This window comes from Manacus candei, unplaced genomic scaffold, assembly GCF_025592945.1.
Source record: "Manacus candei isolate 608988 ecotype Guabito, Panama unplaced genomic scaffold, ASM2559294v1 h1tg000159l, whole genome shotgun sequence".
Classification (NCBI taxonomy): Eukaryota; Metazoa; Chordata; class Aves; order Passeriformes; family Pipridae; genus Manacus; species Manacus candei.
Window position 1 is genome coordinate 3,297,503 of NW_026138207.1, and position 25,795 is coordinate 3,323,297.

General features: G+C 42.6%; 1 protein-coding gene across 1 annotated transcript; it reads right to left on the reverse strand.

Moving 5' to 3' along the window:
* On the reverse strand, positions 1–21,944 carry ADPRHL1 (ADP-ribosylhydrolase like 1). The gene is made up of 7 exons (XM_051772784.1): positions 21,469–21,944; positions 17,477–17,641; positions 11,662–11,787; positions 8,945–9,085; positions 5,764–5,891; positions 2,027–2,159; positions 1–911 (listed from the first exon to the last, which is right to left on the reverse strand). Exons 1-7 carry the CDS (start codon positions 21,680–21,682, stop codon positions 754–756), a joined length of 1,065 nt encoding a protein of 354 aa, XP_051628744.1. The 5' UTR covers positions 21,683–21,944; the 3' UTR covers positions 1–753.
* Between the last annotated feature and the right edge of the window lie 3,851 nt (positions 21,945–25,795).

Genomic DNA, 25,795 nt, shown 5'->3' on the forward strand with positions numbered 1-25,795 from the left:
AAATAGTGCAAGATTAATTTATTTACAAATATTTCATCCAGTTATATTTTAGAAAAACTTATGTTTTGAAGAAGAATAAAAGTGTAATTCAGCAATTTTAGACACAGTGATCAGAAATTTTAAACACACTGATGCTTTGCTGTTCCTTGGAGGTATTTTTAGTGTTGGCTTTTCCTTTTCTGGAAGCTTCTAATGTAACAATACCTTGCACCACAGTGCTGATACAGGGATCAGTGATTCATTAAAAGCTAATCTATGAGACATTAGGTTTACAAGTGTCACAGACACATTAGATTTGAGAACAAGGAGGGACACAGTGGTGAAAGGATTGTCAAATATACAGAGAATATCCCCATAAGTGTATAATACCATTAGTTTTGCAGGAAAGCATTAGTTCTGAAAATTAATTCTGTATGTGTAATTACTGGTCACAGCTCTTTAGGAAGTGGTATTATAGCAAGTTAGACTGAAATCAGTCAAAAGACGTTTTATTTACTTTTTGCCATTTGAGGGTTAAGCAGCACTCCTTATATTCAGAAATCCCTACATCTGTAAAAAACCCACAAATACCATACATATCTAATCAGTCTAATAATTCTAATCAGTCTAATAATTCAGATATCTTCATTTTCACGTGATGTACACAGAGCCCTTCAGACTAACTCTTGGCTAATTCCTTCACTATGAATGTCAGTCAGTTACCTACAGGGTTTGATATAGTCTTTATAGAAAGAGAAAATGGCAGAAGCCGCTTTACTTTTCCTCCATGGATAGTCGGTAAAGATTCTCGCCCAAGTACTCCAGCCTCTCCCTTTGTTCCATGTCCTGGTACAAGCCTTTGGGAACCTTGCTCAGGCCATAAACCAGGCCATACAGGCAGCCAGCGATGGACCCAGTAGCCGCGCTTTCTCCTGCAGGTTTAAGCACAATTGCAATGGTCTCTTGGTGTCACCTTCACATATACAACCAAAATACTGCAGTGCACAGGGAAGGAAATGCTACATGCTGACGGAGTGTGGTGGGGACGTGTTTGGTCAGTCCAAAAAGCTGGCAGCACCCCGTGTCCTGCCTCTGGCAGTACAGGTGAGGATGCGTAGGGAAGAGAGAGATGCCAAGGCAAGCTCATGGAGACACCACTGTGGTGTGCACTGCTGGGCTGGGAGCTCTCTTGTTTTCCAGAAGATCTACCCCAACACAGCAGCTTTCGCAAGCAGCTAGCCATTGGTAGGAAAAAAGGAGGGAATAGTAGTTGCAGGGTCTCTGCTATACAACAAAGGTCCTGGACTGGAGAATGTCCTTTCCCTCCTCACAACACAGCATGTCACTGCACATGCTTTAAAACATCCAGCCTTGGTGAGTAGCACTGATGCTCCATGCATGTGGTGCCCACAGGTTTGCACCTGCCATACTCTGTAGTGAGGGACTGTGAGCTCCCACCACTCCATCGGGGCAGGTGAGCAACCCAGAGCCCCTGCAAAGGGTCCACACCAGGCATGGAGGGAATGGGTGTTTCAGAGCTGGGGTCCTACCCCCCCAGCTATGCTGGCCCTCCTGAAAGCCCAGCGAGATGCATCTGCCAGTGAGAAAGTTATCTCGTGCATGAGAAAGTTATCTCTCGTAAAGCTGTAAAAATACTGAACTGTGTGTCTCTAAGTGCTGGATTTCACCTGCCTGGCATTTGTTTGGCTGCTGTGTTATTTTTCTCCCTTTCTTGGTTTTACTAGATGCAGCTGAAAGGTTGCTTTGCCAAAGGTGCTTGTGTTTTGGCAGGAGAAGATGTCAGTCCTTTAGTAAGCCATACTGGATTTACTCCTCATGAGATGTAGATGGAGCAACATTTGAAAAGTGCCATAAACAGCTTGTGTGGCAGCTGCTACCACAAGAATGGGGTTTAGAGGATAAAACCAGAGGTGAGGATGTAACAGACAACAAGGCAGACTGGCCAACAGAGGCACCTGACAGCCAGGAGCGCTTTATCCCACTCCTGGTGAGGGAGCAGAGAGTGGGAGGCACAGGGGACCCTCACCTCCGTGGAACATGGAGCGGTTGCAGAGCTCTGTCCAGTCCCCGCCGCAGCCCAGCAGGGCGTCGTAGGCAATCATGGGGGCGTCATGGCCTCGCCTTCCCCCCCGGCCTTCAGAGCTCCACCGCCTGTACGTCTGTGGGAGAGACAGCACTGTCAGGGGAGGGCATGGGAAATGCGGGCATGGGGCACCTGGCCACACCAGGATGGTGTCTCCTTTGCTAAGTGGGAATAGCCCATGGGGCAGAGAAAGGGCATAGGCAGCTGTGCTGCAGGCACCACTGCTTGTGGCATGGGAGCAGCTGGTACAGCGGCAGCCACAGCCTTGGTGATGCCTGAGGTGCAGGTGTAAGCCTGCACTCCAGCTTAATGCACAGAGTTCTGGGCGGGCAGAGAAGGTGGTTCGATTTAAGCAAGCCAAGAATGCCGAAAAGCAGAGCAAGATAGATTTCAGGTTCACATCTTGGAAATTCCTTATAATTAAAAAAATTAAAGTTGGTAAGGACTTACTTTGTCAGTCCTCTTCCTGCTTCTGAGAAATATTCTCAACTTCCCTTGCTGCACGTTTGCAAATGTTTTCATTAGCTAAGTTTTCATGGGAGGTGAAAAAGTTCTGATTCAGTAATCTTTTTGGGCACTTAATTTCAGACTATGTTAATTCAAGCCCCCTTCTCTGTCTTTTTCTTGCCTAACCTTTTCTCTCCTCTTCTACAAGCATTTGTTGAATAAAAGGGAAAATAATTTGCAAATGTAAGAAACATTTCTTCTTCAGAAGAAGAAAGGATAAAAAAGAACTCCAAACCCACAGTGAGGTTTGCAAAGGAAAATTGGATTTTCTCTAGAGGAGATACCCCAGAACTCAATTTTTCCTGCCCCAAATCCCCAAATTAACACCAACAAATTTATGATTAAAAAATACCTTCCTATTAAGAAATGGGCAGCCTTTTTTCCAGAAGTTTAAGTTACTTTATGGTAAGTGGAGTTGTTGCTGCTTGGTTGGCTCTGGGCTTCTGCAACAGGTGTGAAGGGTTTGCATTTCTCTCTATTCACTTTCACCTCAGCCATTTCATACTTGGTTGTGGTTTATCTGCACAACACAGCAGAGTTGGACTAGAGCTTCACTCTGCTGCTTTCCTTTTCTTTTACAATTTAGAGAGTATTTATGCCTTTATGCTGTTCTCTGCCACTTGCAAATTTCCAGCCTTATTGATGCAGTTTGGATGCTGGTGGAGCAGCACTGACACATGTGCAATGCTACCAAAAGCAAGGGTGCTCAGAGTGGAGGTGCTATTCTGGGTGCCCAGCCAGGCGGCTCGAGTGTCGCTCCATTTAGTCCTGCAGGTTGCTGATGCTCTGCACACATCCCATGTCGTCTTGCTGAAATGACTCTACATTAGGGATAACTGTCCTCACTACTGAACCTGGGGGCACTTAACTGCACCAAGGCAGCACTCCTCAAACTTTTTCATTCTCCTTTCAACTGCAGCACCTTTGTGCATCCCTGTGCTGTGCTGTGGCACCAGCCCAGCTTCCCTCAAGTGGGCCAGCAAGGACTTCGTACTTGGATGGGGTGTCAACATGTACTCTCTCATGCTGATGGCACTGAGCTGCTGCCAAGCCCTGGAGGTAATTCACACATCCCCTCCTTGCTGTCAACCCCTGCTGCCAGTAATTACAGCTGCCTCTGACTTTCTCACCCTTCAGGACCTGACCTGCTGCTGGCTAGCACTCCCTTTTTATTCCTTTTTTTCCCCCTTTCTAGGTCCTCTCACAGTGTTGGTTTAAGCAGCTCCATCTTAAGAGAACAGCAGTCCTCAGAGTCTAATTAACCTGGATGACTTTGGTTTGGTTCCTCCTTCATTTTGTCTCACATTGAGTTCAGGACAGGAAGCAAGCCAGGAGAGTGGTTTTTTTGCAGAAGCAATGCTTATCCCAAGTGTAGAGCAATGTCTGCCTATTCAGTGTGTATCTAACATCTTCAAATGCACACCACTGAAAAATGATTTATTTTACACTGGCCTATCTTGTATTTGTACATTCAAGAAGAGGTAATTTGTCCTTCATCCTCATTTCTCTTGTTATCTCCAAATTTAAGCTGTATACCAGCTTTTACAGAATATGGTCTTTTCTGCTAAGCATTTTGAGGTGTGATTTCTTTTAGGGAGGGAAATCGCCTTTGCAACATGCTCAGATCAATCCAAGCTACATTCAAGGGCTACATTTTTGCATACATCTGACACTGTGCCTGCAGAAAGGTGCATCTGGCCAAGCAGGAACATGCATATGGTAACCTGTTGGCAAGAGTGGTGCCAGATATTGGTGCTTTATTAATTAAATGTGTAAAGGCAAGAGGCTATACTCCCAGACTCAAGGGGACAGTTTGTCTGGAGGGAATGCAAAGGAGAACCCTCCTGGGAAGAGGCCAGGCAGAAGGGTTACCTTCTCCTCATTTATTCCTTCCATAGCTATTAACACGCAAATGAAGTGTCTCGACTTCTGCCAGGCTCTGATCTCCAGCTGGTGGTGGAGTCTGAGGGTCAAGCAACATTTGTCCTTTCTTATTTGTTCATCAAAATAAATAGCTCAATAGGCCAAGATAGTTGGCCTAGGGAAATGAAGGTAAATTTTGCTTCTGCATTAGGAGTTCATGCAGTTGTCTCTTGAAATGACAATGGGGAAATAATGCTTGGTTTAATCTCTCCTAAAGCTTGCTAAGACTCCAGTAGTACTGGAAAGAATAAAAAACTAGTAGCAAATTCATGGCACTGAATTAGTAAATTAAACCTGGAAGAGATTCTATTCTTTATGTTTAGAGTGAGCATTTTCTTATTACCCACAATCTGACTTCCAGTGGCACATTTCACTGCATAGATAATCATCTAAAAATACAAAAAGTGACTTAGAATAGAACTATGCTTTAATAGTCTGGAAAAAAAGGATTGATTTATGGGAAAAGGTGACAAGAACCATATACTTATTGCTTAGCTGCTAAGTGGAGAGCTTTGGGAGGTGCCAGCACGTATCAGATAGCTGTAAACACCAGGGAAGAAGACATTATTTCTCTTGAGTTAAGAAGGTATAACCAGAAGTCTCGAGTCAAAGGAAAGATCATGTACACTATAAAATAGTGTCTCATGGGATATGGGGAAACACCATCTCTCAAAATACTTAAAACTCGCTTGAGCACAGCCCATGTTGGCAGAGAATCACTTAGGACATCTGTCTTCTGCTCGAAGGACCACAAAATCACAGAATGGTTGGGATTGGAAGGGACCATAAAGACCATTGAGTTCCAATCCCCCTGCCATGGGCAGGGGCACTCTCCACTAGACATGACCAAATCCAGCCTCTCATACCTGGAGGGATTTCTGCGAGACTTTGGCCACAGTTCCATTAGGCTTTAAAGAGAGCCCTAGGCAAAACATTTGCTTTTTCCACCCTCAGATAGCCATAGTTTATGTTTTGTACATGCTCTGGGCACCACATCATTGAGTTTGCCTGTCTGTTTTCTCTGTTTGCAGTGACCTCAGGACTGGTGGCAATTGCTTTTAAAAAATTATTTATTTATTTATTACATTAAGATGGGAGTTGTTTTTTCTTTCTTGAAATTTCAGAAAAAAAAAATAAAAGCTTTTTGACTACTCTGGCATTGGAGTCAGTTGAAAAATAGCGGTGTGTCTCTTTGAAAATGCCTGTCTCAGTTCAGAGCCTTCCCAAGAGCTTTTGGAAGTTGCAATTACCTTTTCTCTCTCCTCTGCATCATAGTTGTCTGGAAAGACAGGTTGATTCTTATTTTCCTCATTGATTTCTCTCTCCTCCAAATAAAACTGCCACTTAGCTTCGAAGTAAAACCAGTGCTCCTGATATTCTGAAGGCAAAAGAAATTAATGATGCAATATTTCATCTCTACAACGTTTTCAGTTCTACATTAATAAAGTATTGACTGACATGAAAACCCAGGTGTTTTACAGTAACATTCTGCATATATACTAAGTATGCATTTTAATATGGAGTGGGACATCTAATTGGAAGCAGAGGATGTGAATTAAGAAAATACTTTCAGAATTTTGTGTTATTTTAATGGTATATTAAAATTACATTAAGGTATATCAAAATGAGATTTTAAGAGAATTTACTGAAGAGCACTCCAAGGAAAAGATAAGAGAGAAAAAAAATCAACTCTATGCCAAGGTTTTTATTCCTTTATTATGATTAAAGAATATCTAAAAATGCTTCCATGTCCTAAATACAAATTGCCACCTACCTCAGTTATCAGTTTCTAATCACATAAATTCTCCAGTATTCCTGTTCTATTTGCACAGTATTTCTTGTGTGATCTTTCAGGAAAAGGCAGATAGGAAAGGCCAAGTTTTCCATTTGCATATATTATAATGCATATCAAATGTAGTAAACTAATAAATAACACACACATTTGCTATCTGTGCCCATAGAAATAGGTCTTTTTTAATAATGATACATCTTTCTCCTTCTTTTCTTTCACTTTAGGAAGTGATCTCTAATCATGCTTAACATTCTGTGTACAAATAATCTTGTTAAATTTAGTTTATTTGCAAGCCAGTGCTCTGGTTCACCCTTTTTATAAAGGCTTAAAAAGGCTCCTAAGTCAGTCACACTGAACTGTTAAGCACATAACACGTACCTGCCTGCAAAACTGAGGTTTGTAGGAAACCCTGCTTGGCAAGGTGATGGGAGTAAGGAGTTAGAAAACATGAGATGTACCAGATGGCTAAGTATGCCCAGGCAAACTAGTGATTCAGTGTGGGACTATTGATGTAAAATAAAATCAAGCATTCCCGCTTTTCCCCTCTCTCCTGCTTGGCCACTCAGTGGTGTGCTGCATGTGGCCGAGGAGTACACACACAACCAAACCATTCCCCTGAAGGGTGTAATCTGATTTTGCTTCTTTTCCTAAAATGCCATACAGGTGACCCTCTTTGGCAATTATAACATTTAAAGTAGGGGGCTTTTGTAAAAAAAAGTCCAAGCACCTTTGTAGACCTGATACTTTCACAAAGTTGCCAGTGCCCCAGCCCCAGACAGTAATGAGCCTTCAGCCACGTGCTTGATACTCCTGGGAATGCCCAGCTGCCCTTTTTCTGAGTCCATGACTCAGTTTGGCCTGATCACAAGGAAGCCATTCACCAGACCTAAGAAAGGGGAAGTGTTTAGAAAAACGGAGCAAAAGTGCACTCAGAGCCATCAGGCCAAGGAGAGCATCTAGATCATCTAGATGCATCTACAGCATCTAGATAAAAACAAAGCAAATGTTGTTAGCTGAAGTAAAGTATCAACACCCACTCCAGTAGCTGGTTACAGTTGGTTTTAGAAATGTGGGTGACCTGGCAGGTTTCTTTCCCTTTTTCTTCCCTCCCCCCATTTCCCCCATAAGCATAAATACCTCAAAAGTGAATGTTTTCTATGTTTAACAAGCAAGGAGGTGTGATTATCCCACAGGCTCAGAAACAGAGGTATTGAGCAGTTGTAGGAGATTTTGGTTGTGTGGACCGGTAGCACGCTCAGAAATCCCATGCCATTAACCCTAGCAAGGCTCTGCACCATTCCTTGAGCCCAGACAACATGACGGTCACACTCAGGTCCATGGAACTATCTGGCAAGTAATCGCAACTGGATATCAGAGAGGGGTGTTGAGTCGAACGCTCTGTGACATGGATAACAAACACAGTGTTTGTTATCCTTGGGGGTAATATAGCTAAAATAGCGTTTTCTAAAACTGGAGGGCTGTGTTTGGCAGGATTTCTTTGCAGCACATCTCACCAGCCAAGGAGCTTAACTTTAATGCAGGACACTTTTCCCGATACCAAAATAGGACGAAGCTCAACAATACAGGCACTAGCCTCAAGAGTCCAACACACATACCTCCATGCCAAGGGGTCTTGCTCGGCTGGAGTGACAGGGGCCTGCTGCAAAGCCACTCAGAGAGATACTCACTCACATTAATCCTGCACCTGCTCCTCATAGGTCTCTGCTAAAAAAATCCTGGTGTGCAATGAGGCACAGATGAAAATGCAGGGTGTTTCAGGAAGGCTTCCTGGTGCTCCTTTCAGACTTTAAAGCAACAGCTTTCCTTCATGAGTAAATTTTACTTTCTGAGTGATATTGAGTAAAGATTTCCACTGAATTCAATCTTTCTCAACAGCTGTCTCTTAATATCTTTCTTCAATGTTTTAATGTAATTATACTTGTCTGTCCATGGCAGGTCTCCCCATTACAAACACATCACTCTAGGGCAAGAGTGGACTAAAATACCTTTGCCCCAGAGACCACATACATTAGTAGCAAAAATAAAGTAGTAATATCAAATTCAGTAGTTATGTGACATTCAGTTGTTTTAAAACAAGGATACAACAGGCTGTATCTTAAATATTTGTCAGAAAAGAAAGAAGTCAAATCTGAATTTGTGGTCAAAAGTTAACTCTTGGTCAGAAGGCAGGTGAAATTTTCTGTAGGTGAAATTTTCCTGGCAGGATGAGAAGTGTCTGGTTTTTCTTATGGAAAATATTGGACTGTACTAATTGACGGAAGGGATCTGAATAATTCATATGTCAGCAGTCAGTTTGCCTAATTACCTGCTGAATATAATTGCCTTCTTCCCCCCTGCCCAGCAATTTCAGAAGACTTCCTGAAAATAAAACTGTGCAGTAGGGCATCGCCATTGCTATTTCTCTTTGTATTTTTGCCACCAATATACCAAGCAGAAGAAGGTGGCACCACCTGTGAAGAGCTTACTTCTCTGAGCAGAGAAAGCAGGAGGACAACCTGAGGAAAGAGGAGAAGGGGAAAGCAGCAAGATGGAAAGACTAGGGAGTGATGTTTCTTCAGTGCCTTCCTAGCTAAACACAGTTTTGAGAGAATAATTTTTTTTTGGTTCCGACTCCTTACCTGCCATGTGACGAATGGTCTTCTTGCAGTATTCTTCAGCCATCGGCACAACCTTCATCATCTCTCTTCCCCACTGCACAAGTGGCTTCCCTTGTATTGCGTATGCCACAAAGAGAGCTGTGCATAGGGACCCTAGAAAACCTGGAATTTACAAATAACGAGGATTACTAATGTGCAGTCTGTGCTGGTCGCATCCTTACCTTGTTCCTCATAAAATCATCAGTGGAATGCTGGCTGTTGGGTAGACTGATGAATGTACATAACAGATCTCCACCTGTTTGCAGGCTGACCCGTGGCATGTTGAGATTATTGGCTAATGTGTGGTGTCTGCTGGTTTGTGACTTATTTTATATAGAAAGGAGCTTGTGTTCTCTGTGGTGTAACGTGACAGAAATTGAGGTAGGGGTCAAAAATAAACATTGCCCACCAACGTGATGCTGAAAATCTAATTGAAGTCACATGAAATAATCGCCTTGCACAAAGTGATACAATTACAAGCTATATCATCTTGCTTACAGAAACACCCAGCCTAAGAGCAGTGGTTATTAGATCTAACACTATTTCTGGCTCATTTTACTCTAAGGGGACAAGCCCATGTCCCCTTAGAGAAGACAAGCAAATGTCCAAAAGGACATGCTGTCTGCCTCCTTAGGTCTTCTACTTTCATTGCAAATATTGTAATATTGTAAATATTACAACAATTGTAACTGTTGATGGGCATGCAACGCTTCCATGACATCAGAAACAGAGGGGCTCATTTCTCATATTTGCTTGTACTCTTGGCATTCCTCAAAGGCAACAAAACCAAGTCAGTGCAGTGTGCCAAAGAAGTTTAAGAAAACAGCTCAGTCACTTAAATAAATCCCAGGTGAGCAAAGTATTGATGTGTGTGCTTCTCCAGGTATGGGTCCAAAAGCATTCACTCATGCACAGAGGTAAGCATGAACTTTGTGTGTTTCGCTGAAGGTAAAACCACATTCTTTTAGGAGGTTACAAGCCCAGATGAGATGATTACCAATTCTCTCTGCCACAAGACCTGCAATACTAGGTCAGGCCCAAGACACATCTAACTAGAATCCAATAGATGCTTTCATAAAGAATATAAGCCTAGGTAGGGCCAGCTCAAAAGGTCTCAGAAAGATATCATCTAGCTCAGATGCCACAAAGATCCTTGAGTGCCACATTCACCATGAGGGTGGCCACAGAGGGTTTAGAGGGTCAATCAAGGGACTAACAGAGGGCAGTGGGACAAGTCAGTGCAGAGGGTAGTAGAGGCTGGGATGTGCCCTGAGGATTTTCAGGGGGCTGACAGTCTCCTCCTGCCCACTCCCCAGGCTGCCTGTCCCCCTGCTGCTGCTGCCCTGCTCCCTCTACTCATGGCAGCTGTGCTGTCCCTCACTGGGGAAGAAAGCAAGCCCTGGCCAAGGTTTTGGGCTCTGCAAGTAATGGCAGTACAGAGTGAGCCTAATTGGTTTGGCTTCTCCATTCCTCAGAGCTCCTAGGCTAGCTTAGGGACAATTTTAATTATACAGCTTGATTGCTTTTGACAGTGGCAGCCCTTCTCTTCCACTTGGCCTGATCTCCTTTGAACCCAGGCATATCTGTGGACTTTGCAGCTGCCTGTAGCAGTGACGTCTGAGGCTTGACTATGCACAATGTGGGGAAGTATTTCCTTTGTTTGCTTGTTTCAGTCCTGGCTGACACATCAGTTGGGTTTTCTCAGACTTCGAGTTATGACGATCACAACTGACATTTCATTGGCACCTTTCAGGGCGGTAGTGAGGTATATGGTGGCCCTTCCACTGCTCTCCTCCCTGCCTCCTCACTTTTCCCAGCTGAAGAGTCCTTCTGGATATAATTTCTCATTGTATGGAAGGTGCCTGATCACTGGAATCCTCTGTGCTGCCTTTTTTTGGGTCTTATAAGCCCTTTCTGAGGTGAGAAACCCAGACTGCAAGCAGTCTTACCGCTGCTAATACACCATGAACTTTACACACCAGCTAAATGATATTTTCTGATTTGTTTTGAATTCTTTCCCTCTAATTTTATGTCATCCTGATGGCTTTTCTGACTGCTTCATAGCACTGAGCGTGTTGAACATGTCACTATTTATTATGGTTTTATTTATTGCTCTCTTAAGCAGACGAAATGAATACATGCTTACATAGCATAAAATTATCAAAATGACAGACCTGAATATTCAAAACAACATTAAATCTACTTATTTAGGTTTTGTTGAGAAGATGTTTCAAATTGTATCCTAAAATATGCAGAGTTAGATTTTTTTGGCTTACTACATTTACCTACAGCAATTGGATATGAAAAAACCTGCCAAGAGAAAAATGTTATTATCCCCTGAACCATAAACTTGCATGATAATAGTGAGCCATCTAGATATACATGAATCTAAAATTTGATCAGGGCAAGTAACATGAGTATGTTTTGGACAAGGCGGGTTGTGTTTAGTTATTGGAATTTTAGGAGAGAAAACAACTATGCCTGAGAATGCCATCTGCATAATATACAAGGAAATATATAAGCCTGTATAAGTAATATGTACATGTCTTACATTCTCCAAGCAAAATTCAAACTGAGGCATTGCAGTTTACAAAGCAGAAGCAGTTTAACCAGGTGAATTCACAGGAGCCACGTTAGTCCCTGCAGAATTGAAAGGCTGCCTCAGGGATGTCAGTGTGCTGATAGGTCAGTAGATTTACCTGTGGGATGGTTATGAGTCATTCGCCCACATTCAATGCTCACTTCAATAAGCGATTCCAGTCTTTCTGGCTTCCAGTATCGCATTCCTAAACACATGGCTTTTGTGGATGCTCCAAATCCAGAACCTAAAGTAAAAAAATAATGCCAAGCATTTAAAGGAGGCTGATGTTACATGGATATGTTGATAAAATGTGAAACAAGCACACTTTATTAATTCAACTCATATGTGTGAAAGGAACTCCTTAGGGAATGGGGAATTACCATGCAAAACACGTTACAAGTTCTGAAAGTTTCTTGCGAGGAATTTTGCTCCTACACAGTCATTCAGGTTTTCCAATATTTTCAAGTGCTACAAAGAGAATAGTGTGTTCAGAAAGCATTGCGCTTCCTTGCTCACAGCACTGGTTTGATTCAAACTCTCATCTCATCTCTACTCATTCTTGGCTGACACTGCTGTTTTGCTTGCTCCAGATGCCAGCACTAGAAACAGAAGTTTGAGAAACAGATACATTTTTCCTACACCCTTTTTTTCGTAGCTGTAAGCACATAATTAAAACACTTTATAGGTGCATCACAGTTCATCTTACAATTTTAATGTATATTTCATCCTAGAGAGCCTCACCAGTTTCTGCTACATACAAAAATAATGTGTCCAAAAAGAAACTAAAGACTACAGAGCCAAATCCTACAAAGTTATACAGTGTCAGAACTGAAGTTTCCTATGTGACCTGAAATTAGTGCTTGTGTGCACACTCGTTATGCTACAGCCTGCACTTACTGAGCTTGGTCTTGGCAATGTCCGCCTCGTGCAGCACAGAATTTATTTATTGAATAACTAATTCAGAATTCCTTTTAATTCTCAGCACTGAGTGCATGATCCCAGGTATTCACCTTTTAAATGCTTAATTGAATGGAGAGTTAAATTTACTAATGAGTTCCTCTACAGTACTTATCACAGTAACATCAGGATCCCACAGAAGTTTTAATGAGCTTATCTTCACAAGGCACCAGTGAGGTGATTATCTCCTCTTTGCAGCTGGTGAGCCAATGCCCAAAAAAGCATTAACTCATTGCAGGCACGCATTCTGAGATGCTTAGGCTTCAATTTTTCAAAGTACTTGGCATTTTTCAGCACTGTCTTTGCTCAATCACACTTCCCAGTGACCTTGGGAATAGCTGAGAGCAACCAGCGTTCCTCTACTTGGTCCCTGAAAGATAAGGGACATATTTATGCCACCTAAATTTAGCCTATGTGGAACTTGCATTAGGAGCACAGTCTCCCTGTCCTTCCCAGATAGGCAGCACGGAGAATGGCTGCATGTCCACTGTTGTGTACAATGCCATGGTAGGAGCAACTCATAGGCCAGAGTGAATTGAAGCAGCAGATGCCAAGGAGCCAGGGTCAGGGCTTATCTGGAGAAGAGCCCTCAGCTGCTCCCCTGGGCTGTACCTGCTGTGGGTACAGAGCACCATGGGCTCTCTTGGAACACTGCTTGCCATTTAGTCTTATCCCAAGTGTCTTCAGCCCAGTGCCCTAAGATCATGAGTGTGATCCAAATGTGGTCGTGGAGGGGCAGGAAGATCTACTTCAAGTCAAACTGAAACCTGAGCCAAACTAACACAAGCCACCAATCGGCATTTCCAGCTACAATATCTGAATTTCCCTCTTAAGAAAAGAGCTCCCCTCAGAGCAGCTATCTTGAGTGAGCACCCTAGCTAGGTGATCTAATTAGGTTAGCTGAAGAAAGCTCTTCCCTTCTTCCTCAGAGTCTAATGTGCAAATTCTGTGTGCAGTAACTCTTCAAAAAAAGGCCAAACACCTGATAAATGTGACATGAAAGGCTTTTCAGAATACCATTTTATTCTCTGCAGGATCAGAGCCTGATTCCTTAACCCTGCTACCCTTTCTGACAGTGAAAGGGACCCTCTCCAGAACATCTTTGGCCACTGCTCCTGGTGAAAAGGCTGGATACTTGTCCTGCAAATGGTGTGTTTGTTGCTCCTGATCCTCATATATGCTGCAGCTGGCTATTAAGGAGTCAGGAGCAGATAAAACTGTCTGCCTATCCCACAAATGACATAGAACTGAAGGAAGAGTCCAGAAAGAAATCCAGTCTTCCAGGGCACCAATTGTCTTAACTGGGAGAAAATATTTTCTCCTTATTGTAAGGCCAAACTCTTCATTAAATCATCCACTGCCATAGAGCAGCAGGTGAGAGTCCTCCTCACTATGCAAACCTGAATCCTACAAATGACACAATCCAGGATGTTTATCTAAGAAAGGGGGTTCTTGTGCTACACAAAGCTGCTAATGAAATAACATCTCTCAGTGTATCCAAGGTGGAGGATGTACTACATCCTGGCCTAAAGTAGCTCGTCTTTGCAACTTCATTGTGTTTCTCCAGTGTAGGAAGTTACATTAAAACCTACTGCAGAATTAGACAAGCAAACTCAGAAACAAAAAATTCGGTCACATGGAGTAACAGTAAAGACAGACAGGGCTTAAGGTGCTTGGCAGCTGTTATCTCCCATACCTCAGTATCTCATTTGAATCAAAGACGTAAGGGACACCGAGACTAGTCCAAGCAACAGGAGAGACACATGTAAGAACATAAGGACTGTCCTCCATGATCAGACCAAAGGTCAACCCAACTTATCATGTCTGACAGTGGCCAATGAAGAGGATACTTAAGAAAGAGTAAAAGAAAAGTACTATGACCCCTGTACTAAGCTGCTGACAATTTGTGTCCCTGATCCAGGAGGCAGCTGGCTATTTGTCTTTCTGCTTAATAACCCTTGAAGGATTTCCCTTGGTTGAACTTACCCAGCTCTTTTTTGAACTCACGTGAACTGTAGCATCTCTGCAAACTGGCATTGGAAAATAGTTATGCAGCCTAATTAGGTGTTGTGTGAAGAAGTCCTTTCTTCTGCTTGCTTTGAGCTCATGGCCTCCTACTTTCACTCGAAGTCCCTAGATGCTGTCTTGGAGGACACAGTGACTTTTTGCTTTTCCTATTCATGTTTCCAGTTATTTATGACTTTACAGCTCTCTATTGTAATGTCTCAGACATCACAGCCCTTGGAAGCAGGTTTTTTACCAATCCAACCACCTTTCCTCATATCCTTTCTAATTGTCTTCCATCCTTGTGGCAGGAGGGAGGGATCAGATCATATACAATAATCAAGAAACAGTGGATTTGGATTTATACAGTGGTGCAAACATATTTTGTGTTTTGTCATCTGTTCCTTTCATGGTCATTTCTAATTGTCTAATTGTTTTCTAGCTCTTATACAGCACTGAAATGATGTTCTTGTAGAACTATTATAGCTCCATGATCCCTTCCCTGAGTGGTATCTGGATAAAAACTGCATCTATATATATTAAATTAGGATTTCCCACTCCCCCATGTATGACTTCTCACTTATCTGCGTTGTACTTGGTTCTGCTGCTGTGCCACACAGTTGTGCATCACTGTGAGCATCTTTTACAACTCTGCATCATGTTGTCTTTGACTTTGTTGACCTGCTATTTCCAGACAGTTTGTGGACATGCTGAACAATAGAGGCCACAAAAGCTGTGTTGACACCTCTTATTAATTAATTTTCATTGATGCACTATATTATTCTCTTTTAGTATGTAATACCTCACTGTGCTTTTCTTCACTCTACATCTGTAGAATAACAAAGATTAGGGTAATGGCTGCTAAGCCCTGAAGACAGCGTGTCTTTTGTGACTACAGACCATTCTGCATGAGAACTTAGAAACTGGTACCTTTATGTCCTGTGCATCTGCAGCTTTTTCTCTTCATTTTCTCCCCCTCAACTTTCTGCATTTAACTCACACTTTTCCCTCATGCTCCTCTGCCAGTGCCAACAGCAAAAGGGCACTGTTCTCAAGTGCTTCTCGGAAGCCCAGCAACTACAAAGGCCTGCTTGGATGCTGCAGCCTCAGCCTGAAATTCACAATACAGGTAGAGCCAAGCTATTTGACCGGCCATTTGCTGTAAACAAACTCTTAAAATGGAAGGTATTAGGCAGTCTTGGGCAGGTCTTCTGGTGGTCACAGGAATCTCACCAGCCTCTAACATAACCCAGGTATCTCTGCAACCAGTGTGACAATGAGCATGACATGAGGTGGCAAAGAGACACACAGGGCAGTTTGACTTATGAACTCAGTTTGCTGACTACATCCGTAAGAATTTGAGCAGAGAAGCATCTTATAAGCAATGCAGAATTACCCAAGCTAAGATTTCACTGGTCCATGAAGGCTGGCACATAAATTATTGCTAGAAGCAAGATAAGATAGAATGACCACAGCAAATCAGCCTTTTGGTTCCAGCTTATCCAAAATATAATCTGACTCTTAGGCATTCAATGCTAGACATTCAACGCCTGTGGCGTGTTTTTGCCTCAAGAAGAATTTTGTGAAAATTTGATTATAAGTTAATTATGTCCATAGCAGTGTCAGGTCCCATAGTAGACCTAACCAGTCACTGGTTCTTTTGCTCTCAGGGTGAAAAAAAAGACTTCTTGAGATGTTCAGGATGCTTATTTGTCAGACCAGATGGAGAAGGTTGTCTTTAGCTCTCAGATCTCAAAGCAAGAATTAATTTTAGATCCTTCTAGCCCAGAGTACCCCCAAAAGCAGATAATTCATCATGGACAGCTGGGGAGGAGGAAGGCTAAAAGAAGAGATGTAGCTCCAGTACAGCAATGGGCCAGGGAACAGCCATGTTCAACTGCTTATTGAGCAATGCTGAGAGCTGCTTGGGGCCAATGGCCACTCCCACAATTATTTTGACCAAATTTTATCCACTGGCAGTCAGAAAACATGTGACAACTCCCAAAGGGGCACTTTCTCAAATCTGACCAGCTGATAGCAGGGTGGGCAGAATACCCATTTCGCTTCCAGCAGCTGTTGTGAGGAGCGGGGGATGAGTGAGAAATGCTTTTTGTGTCAAAGGAAACTGACTGCAGAGCCCCAGAAATAGCCATGGCATTGTGCCACCAGATCTTTGCCTCGGTGTTGCATCAATGTTGCCTTCTGTTGAGCAAGGCCAATACGTACCGCGGTGGCAGAATGTCACACCAACACAGCACAACGTCCCTGTGAGCTGCCATCGTTTCATGGCTGCCTGGGTCTATCTCCTCTGGTGATGTGGTGTCTCTACAGGCTTTCAAGATTAATTGCACTGGATGGGTATGTGTTGTGCATACAGCTGCACACTTGTTATTTAACTTGAAGTGGAAATTCTATTCATTGTAAAAGTAAATTATCATAAAGAGAGAGAAAGAGAGGGTCAGGGGTAGGTAGACCAAGCTAGGAATATTAGGGATTATTGGCAAAACAGTGATAGTTGTCAGCAGGGCACCCAACTGGAGAAAAGTCTCTGTTTTCCTTCCAGTAAACACATTGGTGCTTAGAGCAATTTACAGGCTTGGCATTTCATTTCGTATCTGGTATCACTGAAAAAATCCAAGTCTACAAATGTTTAAACGAAAAATGGCAGAAAATATTTCTTAAAATAACCATTAAACTCAAGGACAATGATCTGGACCCTGAGGCACAGAGCCAAAGACAAAGTCTCTTTAAATAGATGTTAAAGAGGGAGGGGTTCGTTTAAGAGAGGACACAGTGCCCTACAGAAGGAATTCTTGGCAGATCTCTTGCCATCCTCAGGCAAACATGGAAAGGTTTCAGGGGTAGCGGCCTTTGATGTCAGGGGGGAAAAGGAAACAATTTCCATATAGCCACAAACACTGAGAGCATGCATTATTCCAGGCAGGACCTATAAAAGGAAAGCAGTACCGTACCCTTTTCATTGAACGGTGTGTGCCAGGCGAGAAGGTGGTTGTCTGGTTTTAATTCCCTACAGCCTTCGATGGTGGCGGGGTCTGGCCGCCTGCCCGAGAGCTTGTCAACAGCATCCACGTACCGTTTTACCAGCTCCCGGTACAGATCTTCTAAACACCAGTAATCTGCTCAGGGGAGGGAAGAGAAGGTTGTTGTGTCATGGCAGAACAGAAAAAGAGCTTGGAAAACACACAAATAAGCTCATTATGCATTTGAGAAATATCTCTGTTTTCACTTCCAATACACCAAGTCATATTTCTGGTGCCACTGTCAACACATTCTTACACACCATGAAAGTGGGCTGGAGGGACAATGGTCTTAACTCTCAATTCTCATCTTTTCCTCAGTACCTTTCCACTTTTAATTCCTTCAACTGGAAAGAAGGCATTCTATTAATCAACAGTAGCTGCTCAAGGCCTATATTTAAGCTCTGTGGTGTGAAGTAATTACAGAGGTGTCCATCTGTCAGGTGAGAGCATGGCTGTCAGGGGGACTGGGAGAAGACAGCTGTGCCTGGCTTGGCCCCTGCCTTTGCAGGTGTGAATCGAAAAATGAAAGCCTATTTTCTTTTAATTACCACACTACAGAATTACTTTAAGAGCTATGTGTAACTAAACACAAAGGTAAATTAGTGACCTTCTTTTTTTAATCTATATTTTACATGTATTTTGTCTAAAATCTGTAGGTCTCTCATGCAGGGATGCCATGATCTTATGTCAGTATAGTATCAAGAACAGTTTTTATAAAAAATATTATAAAGATCAGTAAGAGTAGTAAATCCCTAAAGTCTATAGCATTTCCAGCAGATAAATTTTCTCTGTAATAAGTTCACTAACAATATCTGTTCATAGATTATTTTTACCAAGTCCTACAGTTTTGCCTAGGGATGAACAAATACTGTAAAACATATACTGTTTCTTCATATAGCTGCTTCTCTTGGCTGGTGTTGTGTATTGTTGGGCTTGAAGAGTCCTGCCTTTGGCTCTTGTTGAAGAAAACCTTCCACTGCCATCTATCATAGCTGTGTAGTCAGTGGGAACACAGGAGGCCAAAGGGATTTATCCACTTGTGTATTTTCTACGTACTTAGAGAAACTCTATTTAATACTTAGTTTGATGCACAGGTTGAATAATACAGCAGGGGAAGTTCTTCTAAAAATATCTTCATTTTATCAGAGATGGTGAATTCTTGAAATCCACAGAAGCAGTTTAATTTAAGAGGAAGTTTGGAGTCCCAGAAGCCAGAGACACTCTGAAGTACCAGTTATGCAGGCAGGCAAATAAAGAAGATGAAGGGAAGAACAAAGATTCCCCTCCTTTCACATAAAGTAATACCCTACCCATTACACTGGCTATCCCACATACAATCCTAAAGAAACAAGACACTTTCAAGCTGCCAGCTCTTTCCATATTTAGGAGTCATGTGTCGCAGTTTATCCAGATGGGAGCTAGGAGCAGGATTTACTGCCTTGGTGTTTCCTACAGAAACCTTGTCCCCAGAGCCATAGTCCCTGTAGTCCAGCACCTCTGGGCTGCTCAAGCCCACCATGGTTCCCACACCTGGAGCCAGGCTGCTGTCTCAGCTGTCAATCAGACAGGTCCTTTCTTTAAAATTAACCCTTATATTTATAAACCCATGTCTAAGAGAGGAAAAGATTTTCCTTGCTGCAGGGATAGTTCCCCTGGATTTGATGATGCTGTTCTTGTTCCTCCCTTATGGGACAGATTCCTGCTGGAAGTGGATGTTCTGTTTATCCTTCACTGTCAGATCAGCCTTTCAGTCTGTGCACATGGTGGATTTGGGGATCACCAGCTCAGTCTGCGGCAGCATCCACAGTCCCAGCTGCTTCTGGCCATGACACTTCTGGAATGTCTTCCTTGCAGCCAGCAAGGTGATGGCCAAAATCCCCTCTCCAGGTGAGAACTGCCTTTGCCTTAACACAAGCATTCACCTCATGACTGGCTGCTGCCACAGGCTGAGAGCTCTCCCGAGGGCAGTGCCCCAGCGATGGGATAACATGGTGAGCCTAAGCCCTGGGCACCTTCATCCCAGCCTGCAAGCATCCTGCAATTGCCTGCAGCTATGCATCCAGGGGACGTGGTGGCCAGCAGGCAGCTAGCCAGGCAAACAGGATGTGCATGGAGCAGGGCAGTGAGGGACAGGGATATTTTTATTGACTTTTTTTTTTAATTGGTAATGTTCCAGGTACCCAATATATTCTTTAAAATCTCAGTCTCCACAGCAGTGAGGGCTGACTCCCCACTGCATGAGGAATGCAGGTTTCCAGGGCTGGTGGCAGCTGCAGCCTCACAGACCCACATTCACCTTCTTTAGCTTCGCTCTGTTGACGTGGTTGATTTGGCACACAGGCTGGGCCATGAGCAAGTCCTGGAGCCGCTTTGCATCCCCCCTGCCAGGAGGAGACACTGCTGCAGGCAGGAGTGGTTCTTGTTTCCCTTGTGGGAAGCAGAGAGAAAGGCTCATTTTCTCCTGTTCACCAGTGTTACTGTGAAATGAAGATTTCTTACTAGAATTCCCTACTCCATCTTGCTGTTTTCTCTCCAGACCATGAAAGCACCTTTTTAAAATGCTTGATCAGGTCAAAGAAATGAGAGTGTAGGATAAACACAGCCAACGGAAATTATAGCTAAAACTTCTATTTTAGAGCCACAGTCCTCCTGCTACATTTAATTAAAAGTTATTTATTATTTTATTGTTAGTCTAACTGGCTTGGTTACCCAGAAGTTATGGTTTTAGAGAGTTCAATAAGCAAGAAACATATGATATGTATTTAATCATACCCTATATTCAGAAATATTCTAGTCATCTTTTTTCTTGATAGGCTGACATCTTGCTCTTATCTTTAGTGTATTAGCTATCCCTTAAACCATTGGTTAACTGATAGCCAAGTATGAAGGGCCCAACACACTCTTCAGCTGATCTCTATGTACTAAATTTAGAGTACATTGGAAGCAGGCAGATAAAGCAGTGAAACAGGAGCACCAGGGAAACTTCATTGATGTGAAGAATACTTAACTGCATTGTGAGCTTCTGTTACTAGGAGTTATGCAGTCTTATGAGTTTTCAGAAAAATTATAAATATTTTTACAGAGATTAAAAAAATTGATTAATTCTAAAGAGGTAAAATGCTGCTGAGACGTCACTGTTTTCTGGTGTACTTTCTATAGTCTTGACAGTCTCAGAAAGCTCTAGTTTGACAGGTAATGAGTCAATATAAATACTATCATATCTTTAAAAGGCTATACCTTAAGAAAAAAACAAATGTTCTCTCTCAAACCGTTGGGATTTTAGAAGGCATAGCTTAATAACTTCCACAATTCTGACAGACTTTATTATAAGCATAGTATGTTAGAATACTTTTTGGACTAAAGACATGGAACTCTCCTTATAAAACAAATAGTACTTTTTCTGGCCTTGGTGGTGCAACCTTTTGTCTGAGGTGCAGCAGAAAGGAGACAGTGCTAGTGCTTTTAGCCTGAAAGCAGTATAAAAAGCAACTCTATCCAGTCTGGAGTTCTGGACACAAATATGTTAAAAATGCACTTAGAAGAGTTCTTATCGGTTACAGATTAATCTCTAGTGGCTATATTATTCCCTGATGTATTCCAGCATACAGATAATACACTTAGCAATTATTTTTGTTACGCTGCACATGTGGTATTTAGTCTTTAAGCTTTAACTAACTGTATATACCTAGGGAAAATAAAGGGAGAGCACCTCCACTACAGAAATCAAGACTTACCAGTTTGTGTGATGGTCACAGGATTGTGCTCATGGAGGAGCCAAACCAATGCAATTATCATTCACATAAGCAGCATTTCTGACACGCTTTCTCATGACTTCCCCAGCAATCAGGCTTATTTTAAGAAATGCAGCACCTTGACAGTTCTGTTCCTCTCCAGACTGCATTCACTAGTCCCGTCGTACCTACCTGTGATGACAGCCTCAGCTGTAGCCATGTGCATGAGCGTGTTGTCACTTACTGGCCACTTGTCGGAAGAGAGCACCAGGTTCTCAAGCCCTCCAATTTCCTTCAGCTCCTGCTGGATTTTTGCACCTAAGGCATTGTTTTCTCGGGAGAAATTGCGATAACCGAGAGCATCCCCTACCCCAGCCAGCACGAGTGCAGCTTTAAACTTATCCATCCCTGAGACACTTCCTACTTTCCTTTTGCCCAAGACAGTCACTGAATCTTGATCTTCCTTTGTTCCTTTGCCTTCAGCTCAGCTCCCCCGACACTTTATATCAGCCATTGTGTCACACCGACAGCGCTCTCTATAAGGCAAGGACTTCCTTTTCTGGCTCAGCAGATGCCATCTCTTGTCCGAGACCCGACAGAGAGGAAATATTTCATAACCCAGGGAGTTTGCAGGGGTTTTGTTCAATGAAACTGTAAGAGCAGACCTGCAAAAGCCTCAATTCAGCAACCCAGCGTAAAGCAAGCCAGGAGATCCTTAGCCTTACCCAGCATAAGTAACTCTACACCCAGAAAAACAGATGCCTCCACAGGGGTGCTTATTTATTCAATAACCTGTAAATTAATATTTTTTCACCCATTTCTGGTATGCTGAAGTCAACCTCTCTCTCAGGGACCAGTCAGAAGGAAAGCCTGTTATAAAAGCAGTTTTTCAGACTCTGTACACACTAGAATGAGGGATTAAGCAGTAAGAAATCTAGTCAAATGCAGATGACCTCTCCCATTTCTAATTATGCTCTATGGTGATATTTTGTTCTGTTCCACCTAGTACAACAATGTTCTGCTAATTCACTGCACCCCTGGATAAACACTGACGAAAACACCAACTTCAATTTCATGCCTTACTCCCTAGCAAAGAGTGACTTTTTCCTGAAGCTGAGCTCAGGTGCAGCCCACACTTAGACTCTGGAAGGAAACTATTTTGAAAGATGTATTTAAATGGCATCCTGTGAGTGTAAGAAAGTCCTAAAGACTCACACATTACTACTACTTTACAGATAGAAATACGAATGTAAATATAAACTTAGGTAAATAAACAGAAAGCTTTGACTGACTTGACTGTACTTTTGATAAAGGATACCTGGGGAAAGGTCTTTGCTTTTCTCTGATCTTTTTCAGAGACCAATAATGATTGCTATTTAGATGGAAAAGGCCAGCAGTGTAAAGCATGCATCCTCCTAGCACCCAAAGCAATAAGCAGTTAATCATAGTCTGAGTTACTGACATATGTAGAAATATCACTGTACTTTATGCAGTTTCAGGACACAAAGAAGCATTGCCATGCCTGTTCTACATTATAGGAAATAAAGTGCCCAAGTGGTGAAAGTAGCCTCTGTTAGTACACATTTGTTTTAAAGATTGCAACTTGGTTAATAGAAGAGCTGAGTATTAGGAAAAAGACACTGAGAGTCTTTTCATTGCTAGAAAGCAACATCTCTGCCCTGAAAAAGAAAAAAAAAAAGGCAATTATGCCTTAGGATGCCAGGATGTGAGGGGCATCATGCAGGCACTAGAGGATATGCAGGGCCAAGTGTTCTACAGTGGGGCCATAGCCAGCCTGCTCTAGAGCTGGCTTGCCATGAAAAGTGAGGATGCCCTGCATGGCTGTAGGAATAAGCATCATCTCCCACAACCCGGGCATTTATGCAACGTAGAGGTAATCTTAGAGCCACCCCTGCACTGCTAGTTATCTCAGGTTCCACGTGCCTGAAAGCAAACACTCAAGATGGAAAACCAAGGCCAGGACAGCTTAGAAAAACACACCAGGCAGAAGCACTGACATTGATTTCTCTGTTACAGGTCCATCCACCCTTCTGTGGCACCCACCTGTTCTCTATTCCTGCATAGCATCACGATTTGGAGGCACATGGGAATTTGAGCTTGCAAAGCAAGGACAGGAGAAATCACCTGCTGAGGCACTGTGGTGAGCTAGTAAGGGCCTCATCAGATAGAAGGTTCCTTTCTGAAAATGGGCAAAGCTATTCTTAGTTTTCCATTTATCTTTTCCTTCTGAATGTGGCTGGCAGTTGCACTGCCCTTTTGCCTCCCGTGGACTTTACCCTGTTGCACACACACTTGGCTGCTCATAACACAGCTCAAATTAGGAATAAAATCTCTGGCTTCAGAAATAAGGGTATAATAAAAACCCAAAAATTCAGAGTTCTATTTCTCAACTCTACAAAATAGAACATGCAACAAAGAAATTTTTATTTAATTTATTAATTACATGTGATCTCCTTTTCATGTACTTCCATCACCTGTGAGCTTTCTGGGCAGAGGTAGGCTAGACACAATGATAACTACCCCTACTCCCCACAACGGAGACAATTATTTGTAAAACATCATACTTACATGTCTTAAACAGAAACAAAAGACAGTAACTCCATTAAGATGGAGAAGTATGCACAACAGTAAAAAAAACCACCAAAACAAGAAGAGCTTACAAAAATGTTTGGTAAATTATAAAAATGCGACTTTGCGTCCTTTCAGTAGTGTATATATGACTGTTTTTAGATGGGGAGAATCCAGAAAAAAAGGAATGGGAAGGCTGGACAGAGAAAAGGCTTGTCTGCGTTGGTGGCAATACGCTGTTTCAGCTTAACTGTATTTGAAATGCAACAATGTGAAAACATGGAAGCACGCCTTTGGCAGATGTGGCTGCTCCTGCCTCCTCCACCTGAGGGGCTCTGCATTGATGATCTCCAGCACCCAGGTGAGGGCTCATGTGCTGTACAGGCACTGAGGTCTTCTGTGAATAAATGAACTGGCAAACGGACTGACAATGCTGTGTCCACATAAGCCCTTTTTAAGTTAAAAGAAGACGACTACACCCCAAGTGTTTCACCCACGAGTGAGTGGCTGATGCTTCTGCCATTCAGAAACACTCAGCAGAGAAATGCTCCAAGTTCACCCATCCAAAGGATTCAGAGCCATATCCTGGAATATATGATTGATACCAGATGGGTGTCAGACTTCTGCTGGAGTTGCATCTTTTCAGCAATTGAAATGAAGGACTTTACTTTAGCAACAGGATCATTCCTTTAAAACACATTCACTGAGATCCAGGAAAAAAAAGAGACTGATTTTATGCAATTCTTTAATAATGGAGATGAATAATTTTCATACAGTTTTACATCACTGCTTTAAAGGAAAAATAATCCTTTAGCAACACAGCATGGACTTCTTTTCACTCTTGACAGAAAGCTGAAGTCTTGACATGAAGCCTATGGGGTTTGCCAAACGAGAGTATATCACTGCTTGGAAAAGGAGGCACAAGAAAAAACACATGGGAATTTGTCAAGTATATGCACCAAGGGGAAGTATCCCAATACTCAATCAAAACTTGAATGCCCCTAAGCTTCCCCAGCCCTTCTCATTAAGAGGTGAACATTGCACCCATTTGTCTGAAATACGGTATTTTCTGCATGTGGTTGTAGAGGCAGCTGCAGTTGCAGATCCCTCTGTCAACAGTTAAAACAAAAAAGTTAATTTTAGAGGTGTGTCATCCTCATCTCTAATTCTACCCAGCACACTGTATATAAAGAAAAGATCAGAAAACACGTTTTGCTGAACTGGTTCATGGTTGTAAAAATATTACACTTTTTCTCATTCAGAAGGGCTGTGCCTTTTGGTGGGCCAGATGCTGGTTGGCATCAGCTGAGGGAAGCTACTGGTGCTGACACCTGAAAGGAAAAGAGCTTGCTGTGGTTCAAGCATCAGCATCAGCAGTTTTGCTGTTACAGGAAAAGGAAGACAAGACTCGTGTGACACCAAAGCAACCAGTGATTGGTGAAAGCAGCTGGGTGAGGACAGAGGGCAACTTAATTATTTTGATTTCAACTTTCAGAAGGGAATTCATGACAGGTGAATACATACCTCTGAAGGTCTTTGCACACACTTCTGAGCATGGTGCTGCTCCTACAGAGCTCAGAACCTGGACTGAGCAACACTTTCCCTGCAATTACACCTCTCATTGCCAGTACAAACTAATAACACAAATTGCAGAGTTTGGGCACTAGCATGTAGCGACTACATGTAGTGAATACAGCACTGCAGCTAAGCATGTCAAGCTTCTTAAAAGCTTAAACATGGCACAGACGAGCAAACCAAACATTATAGCTAGTCAAAAGTTAATGAGTTACATTCTTGCCCTCTTCTGGTTGATGGTATAATAACGGAAGAATGTAACAAATGAACCAGATAACAAAAAACCCACCAGCCTTTGCAAGACTTCCAAAGCAGAAAGCTGATGAAAACCATACAGACGTCTCACATGACTGAC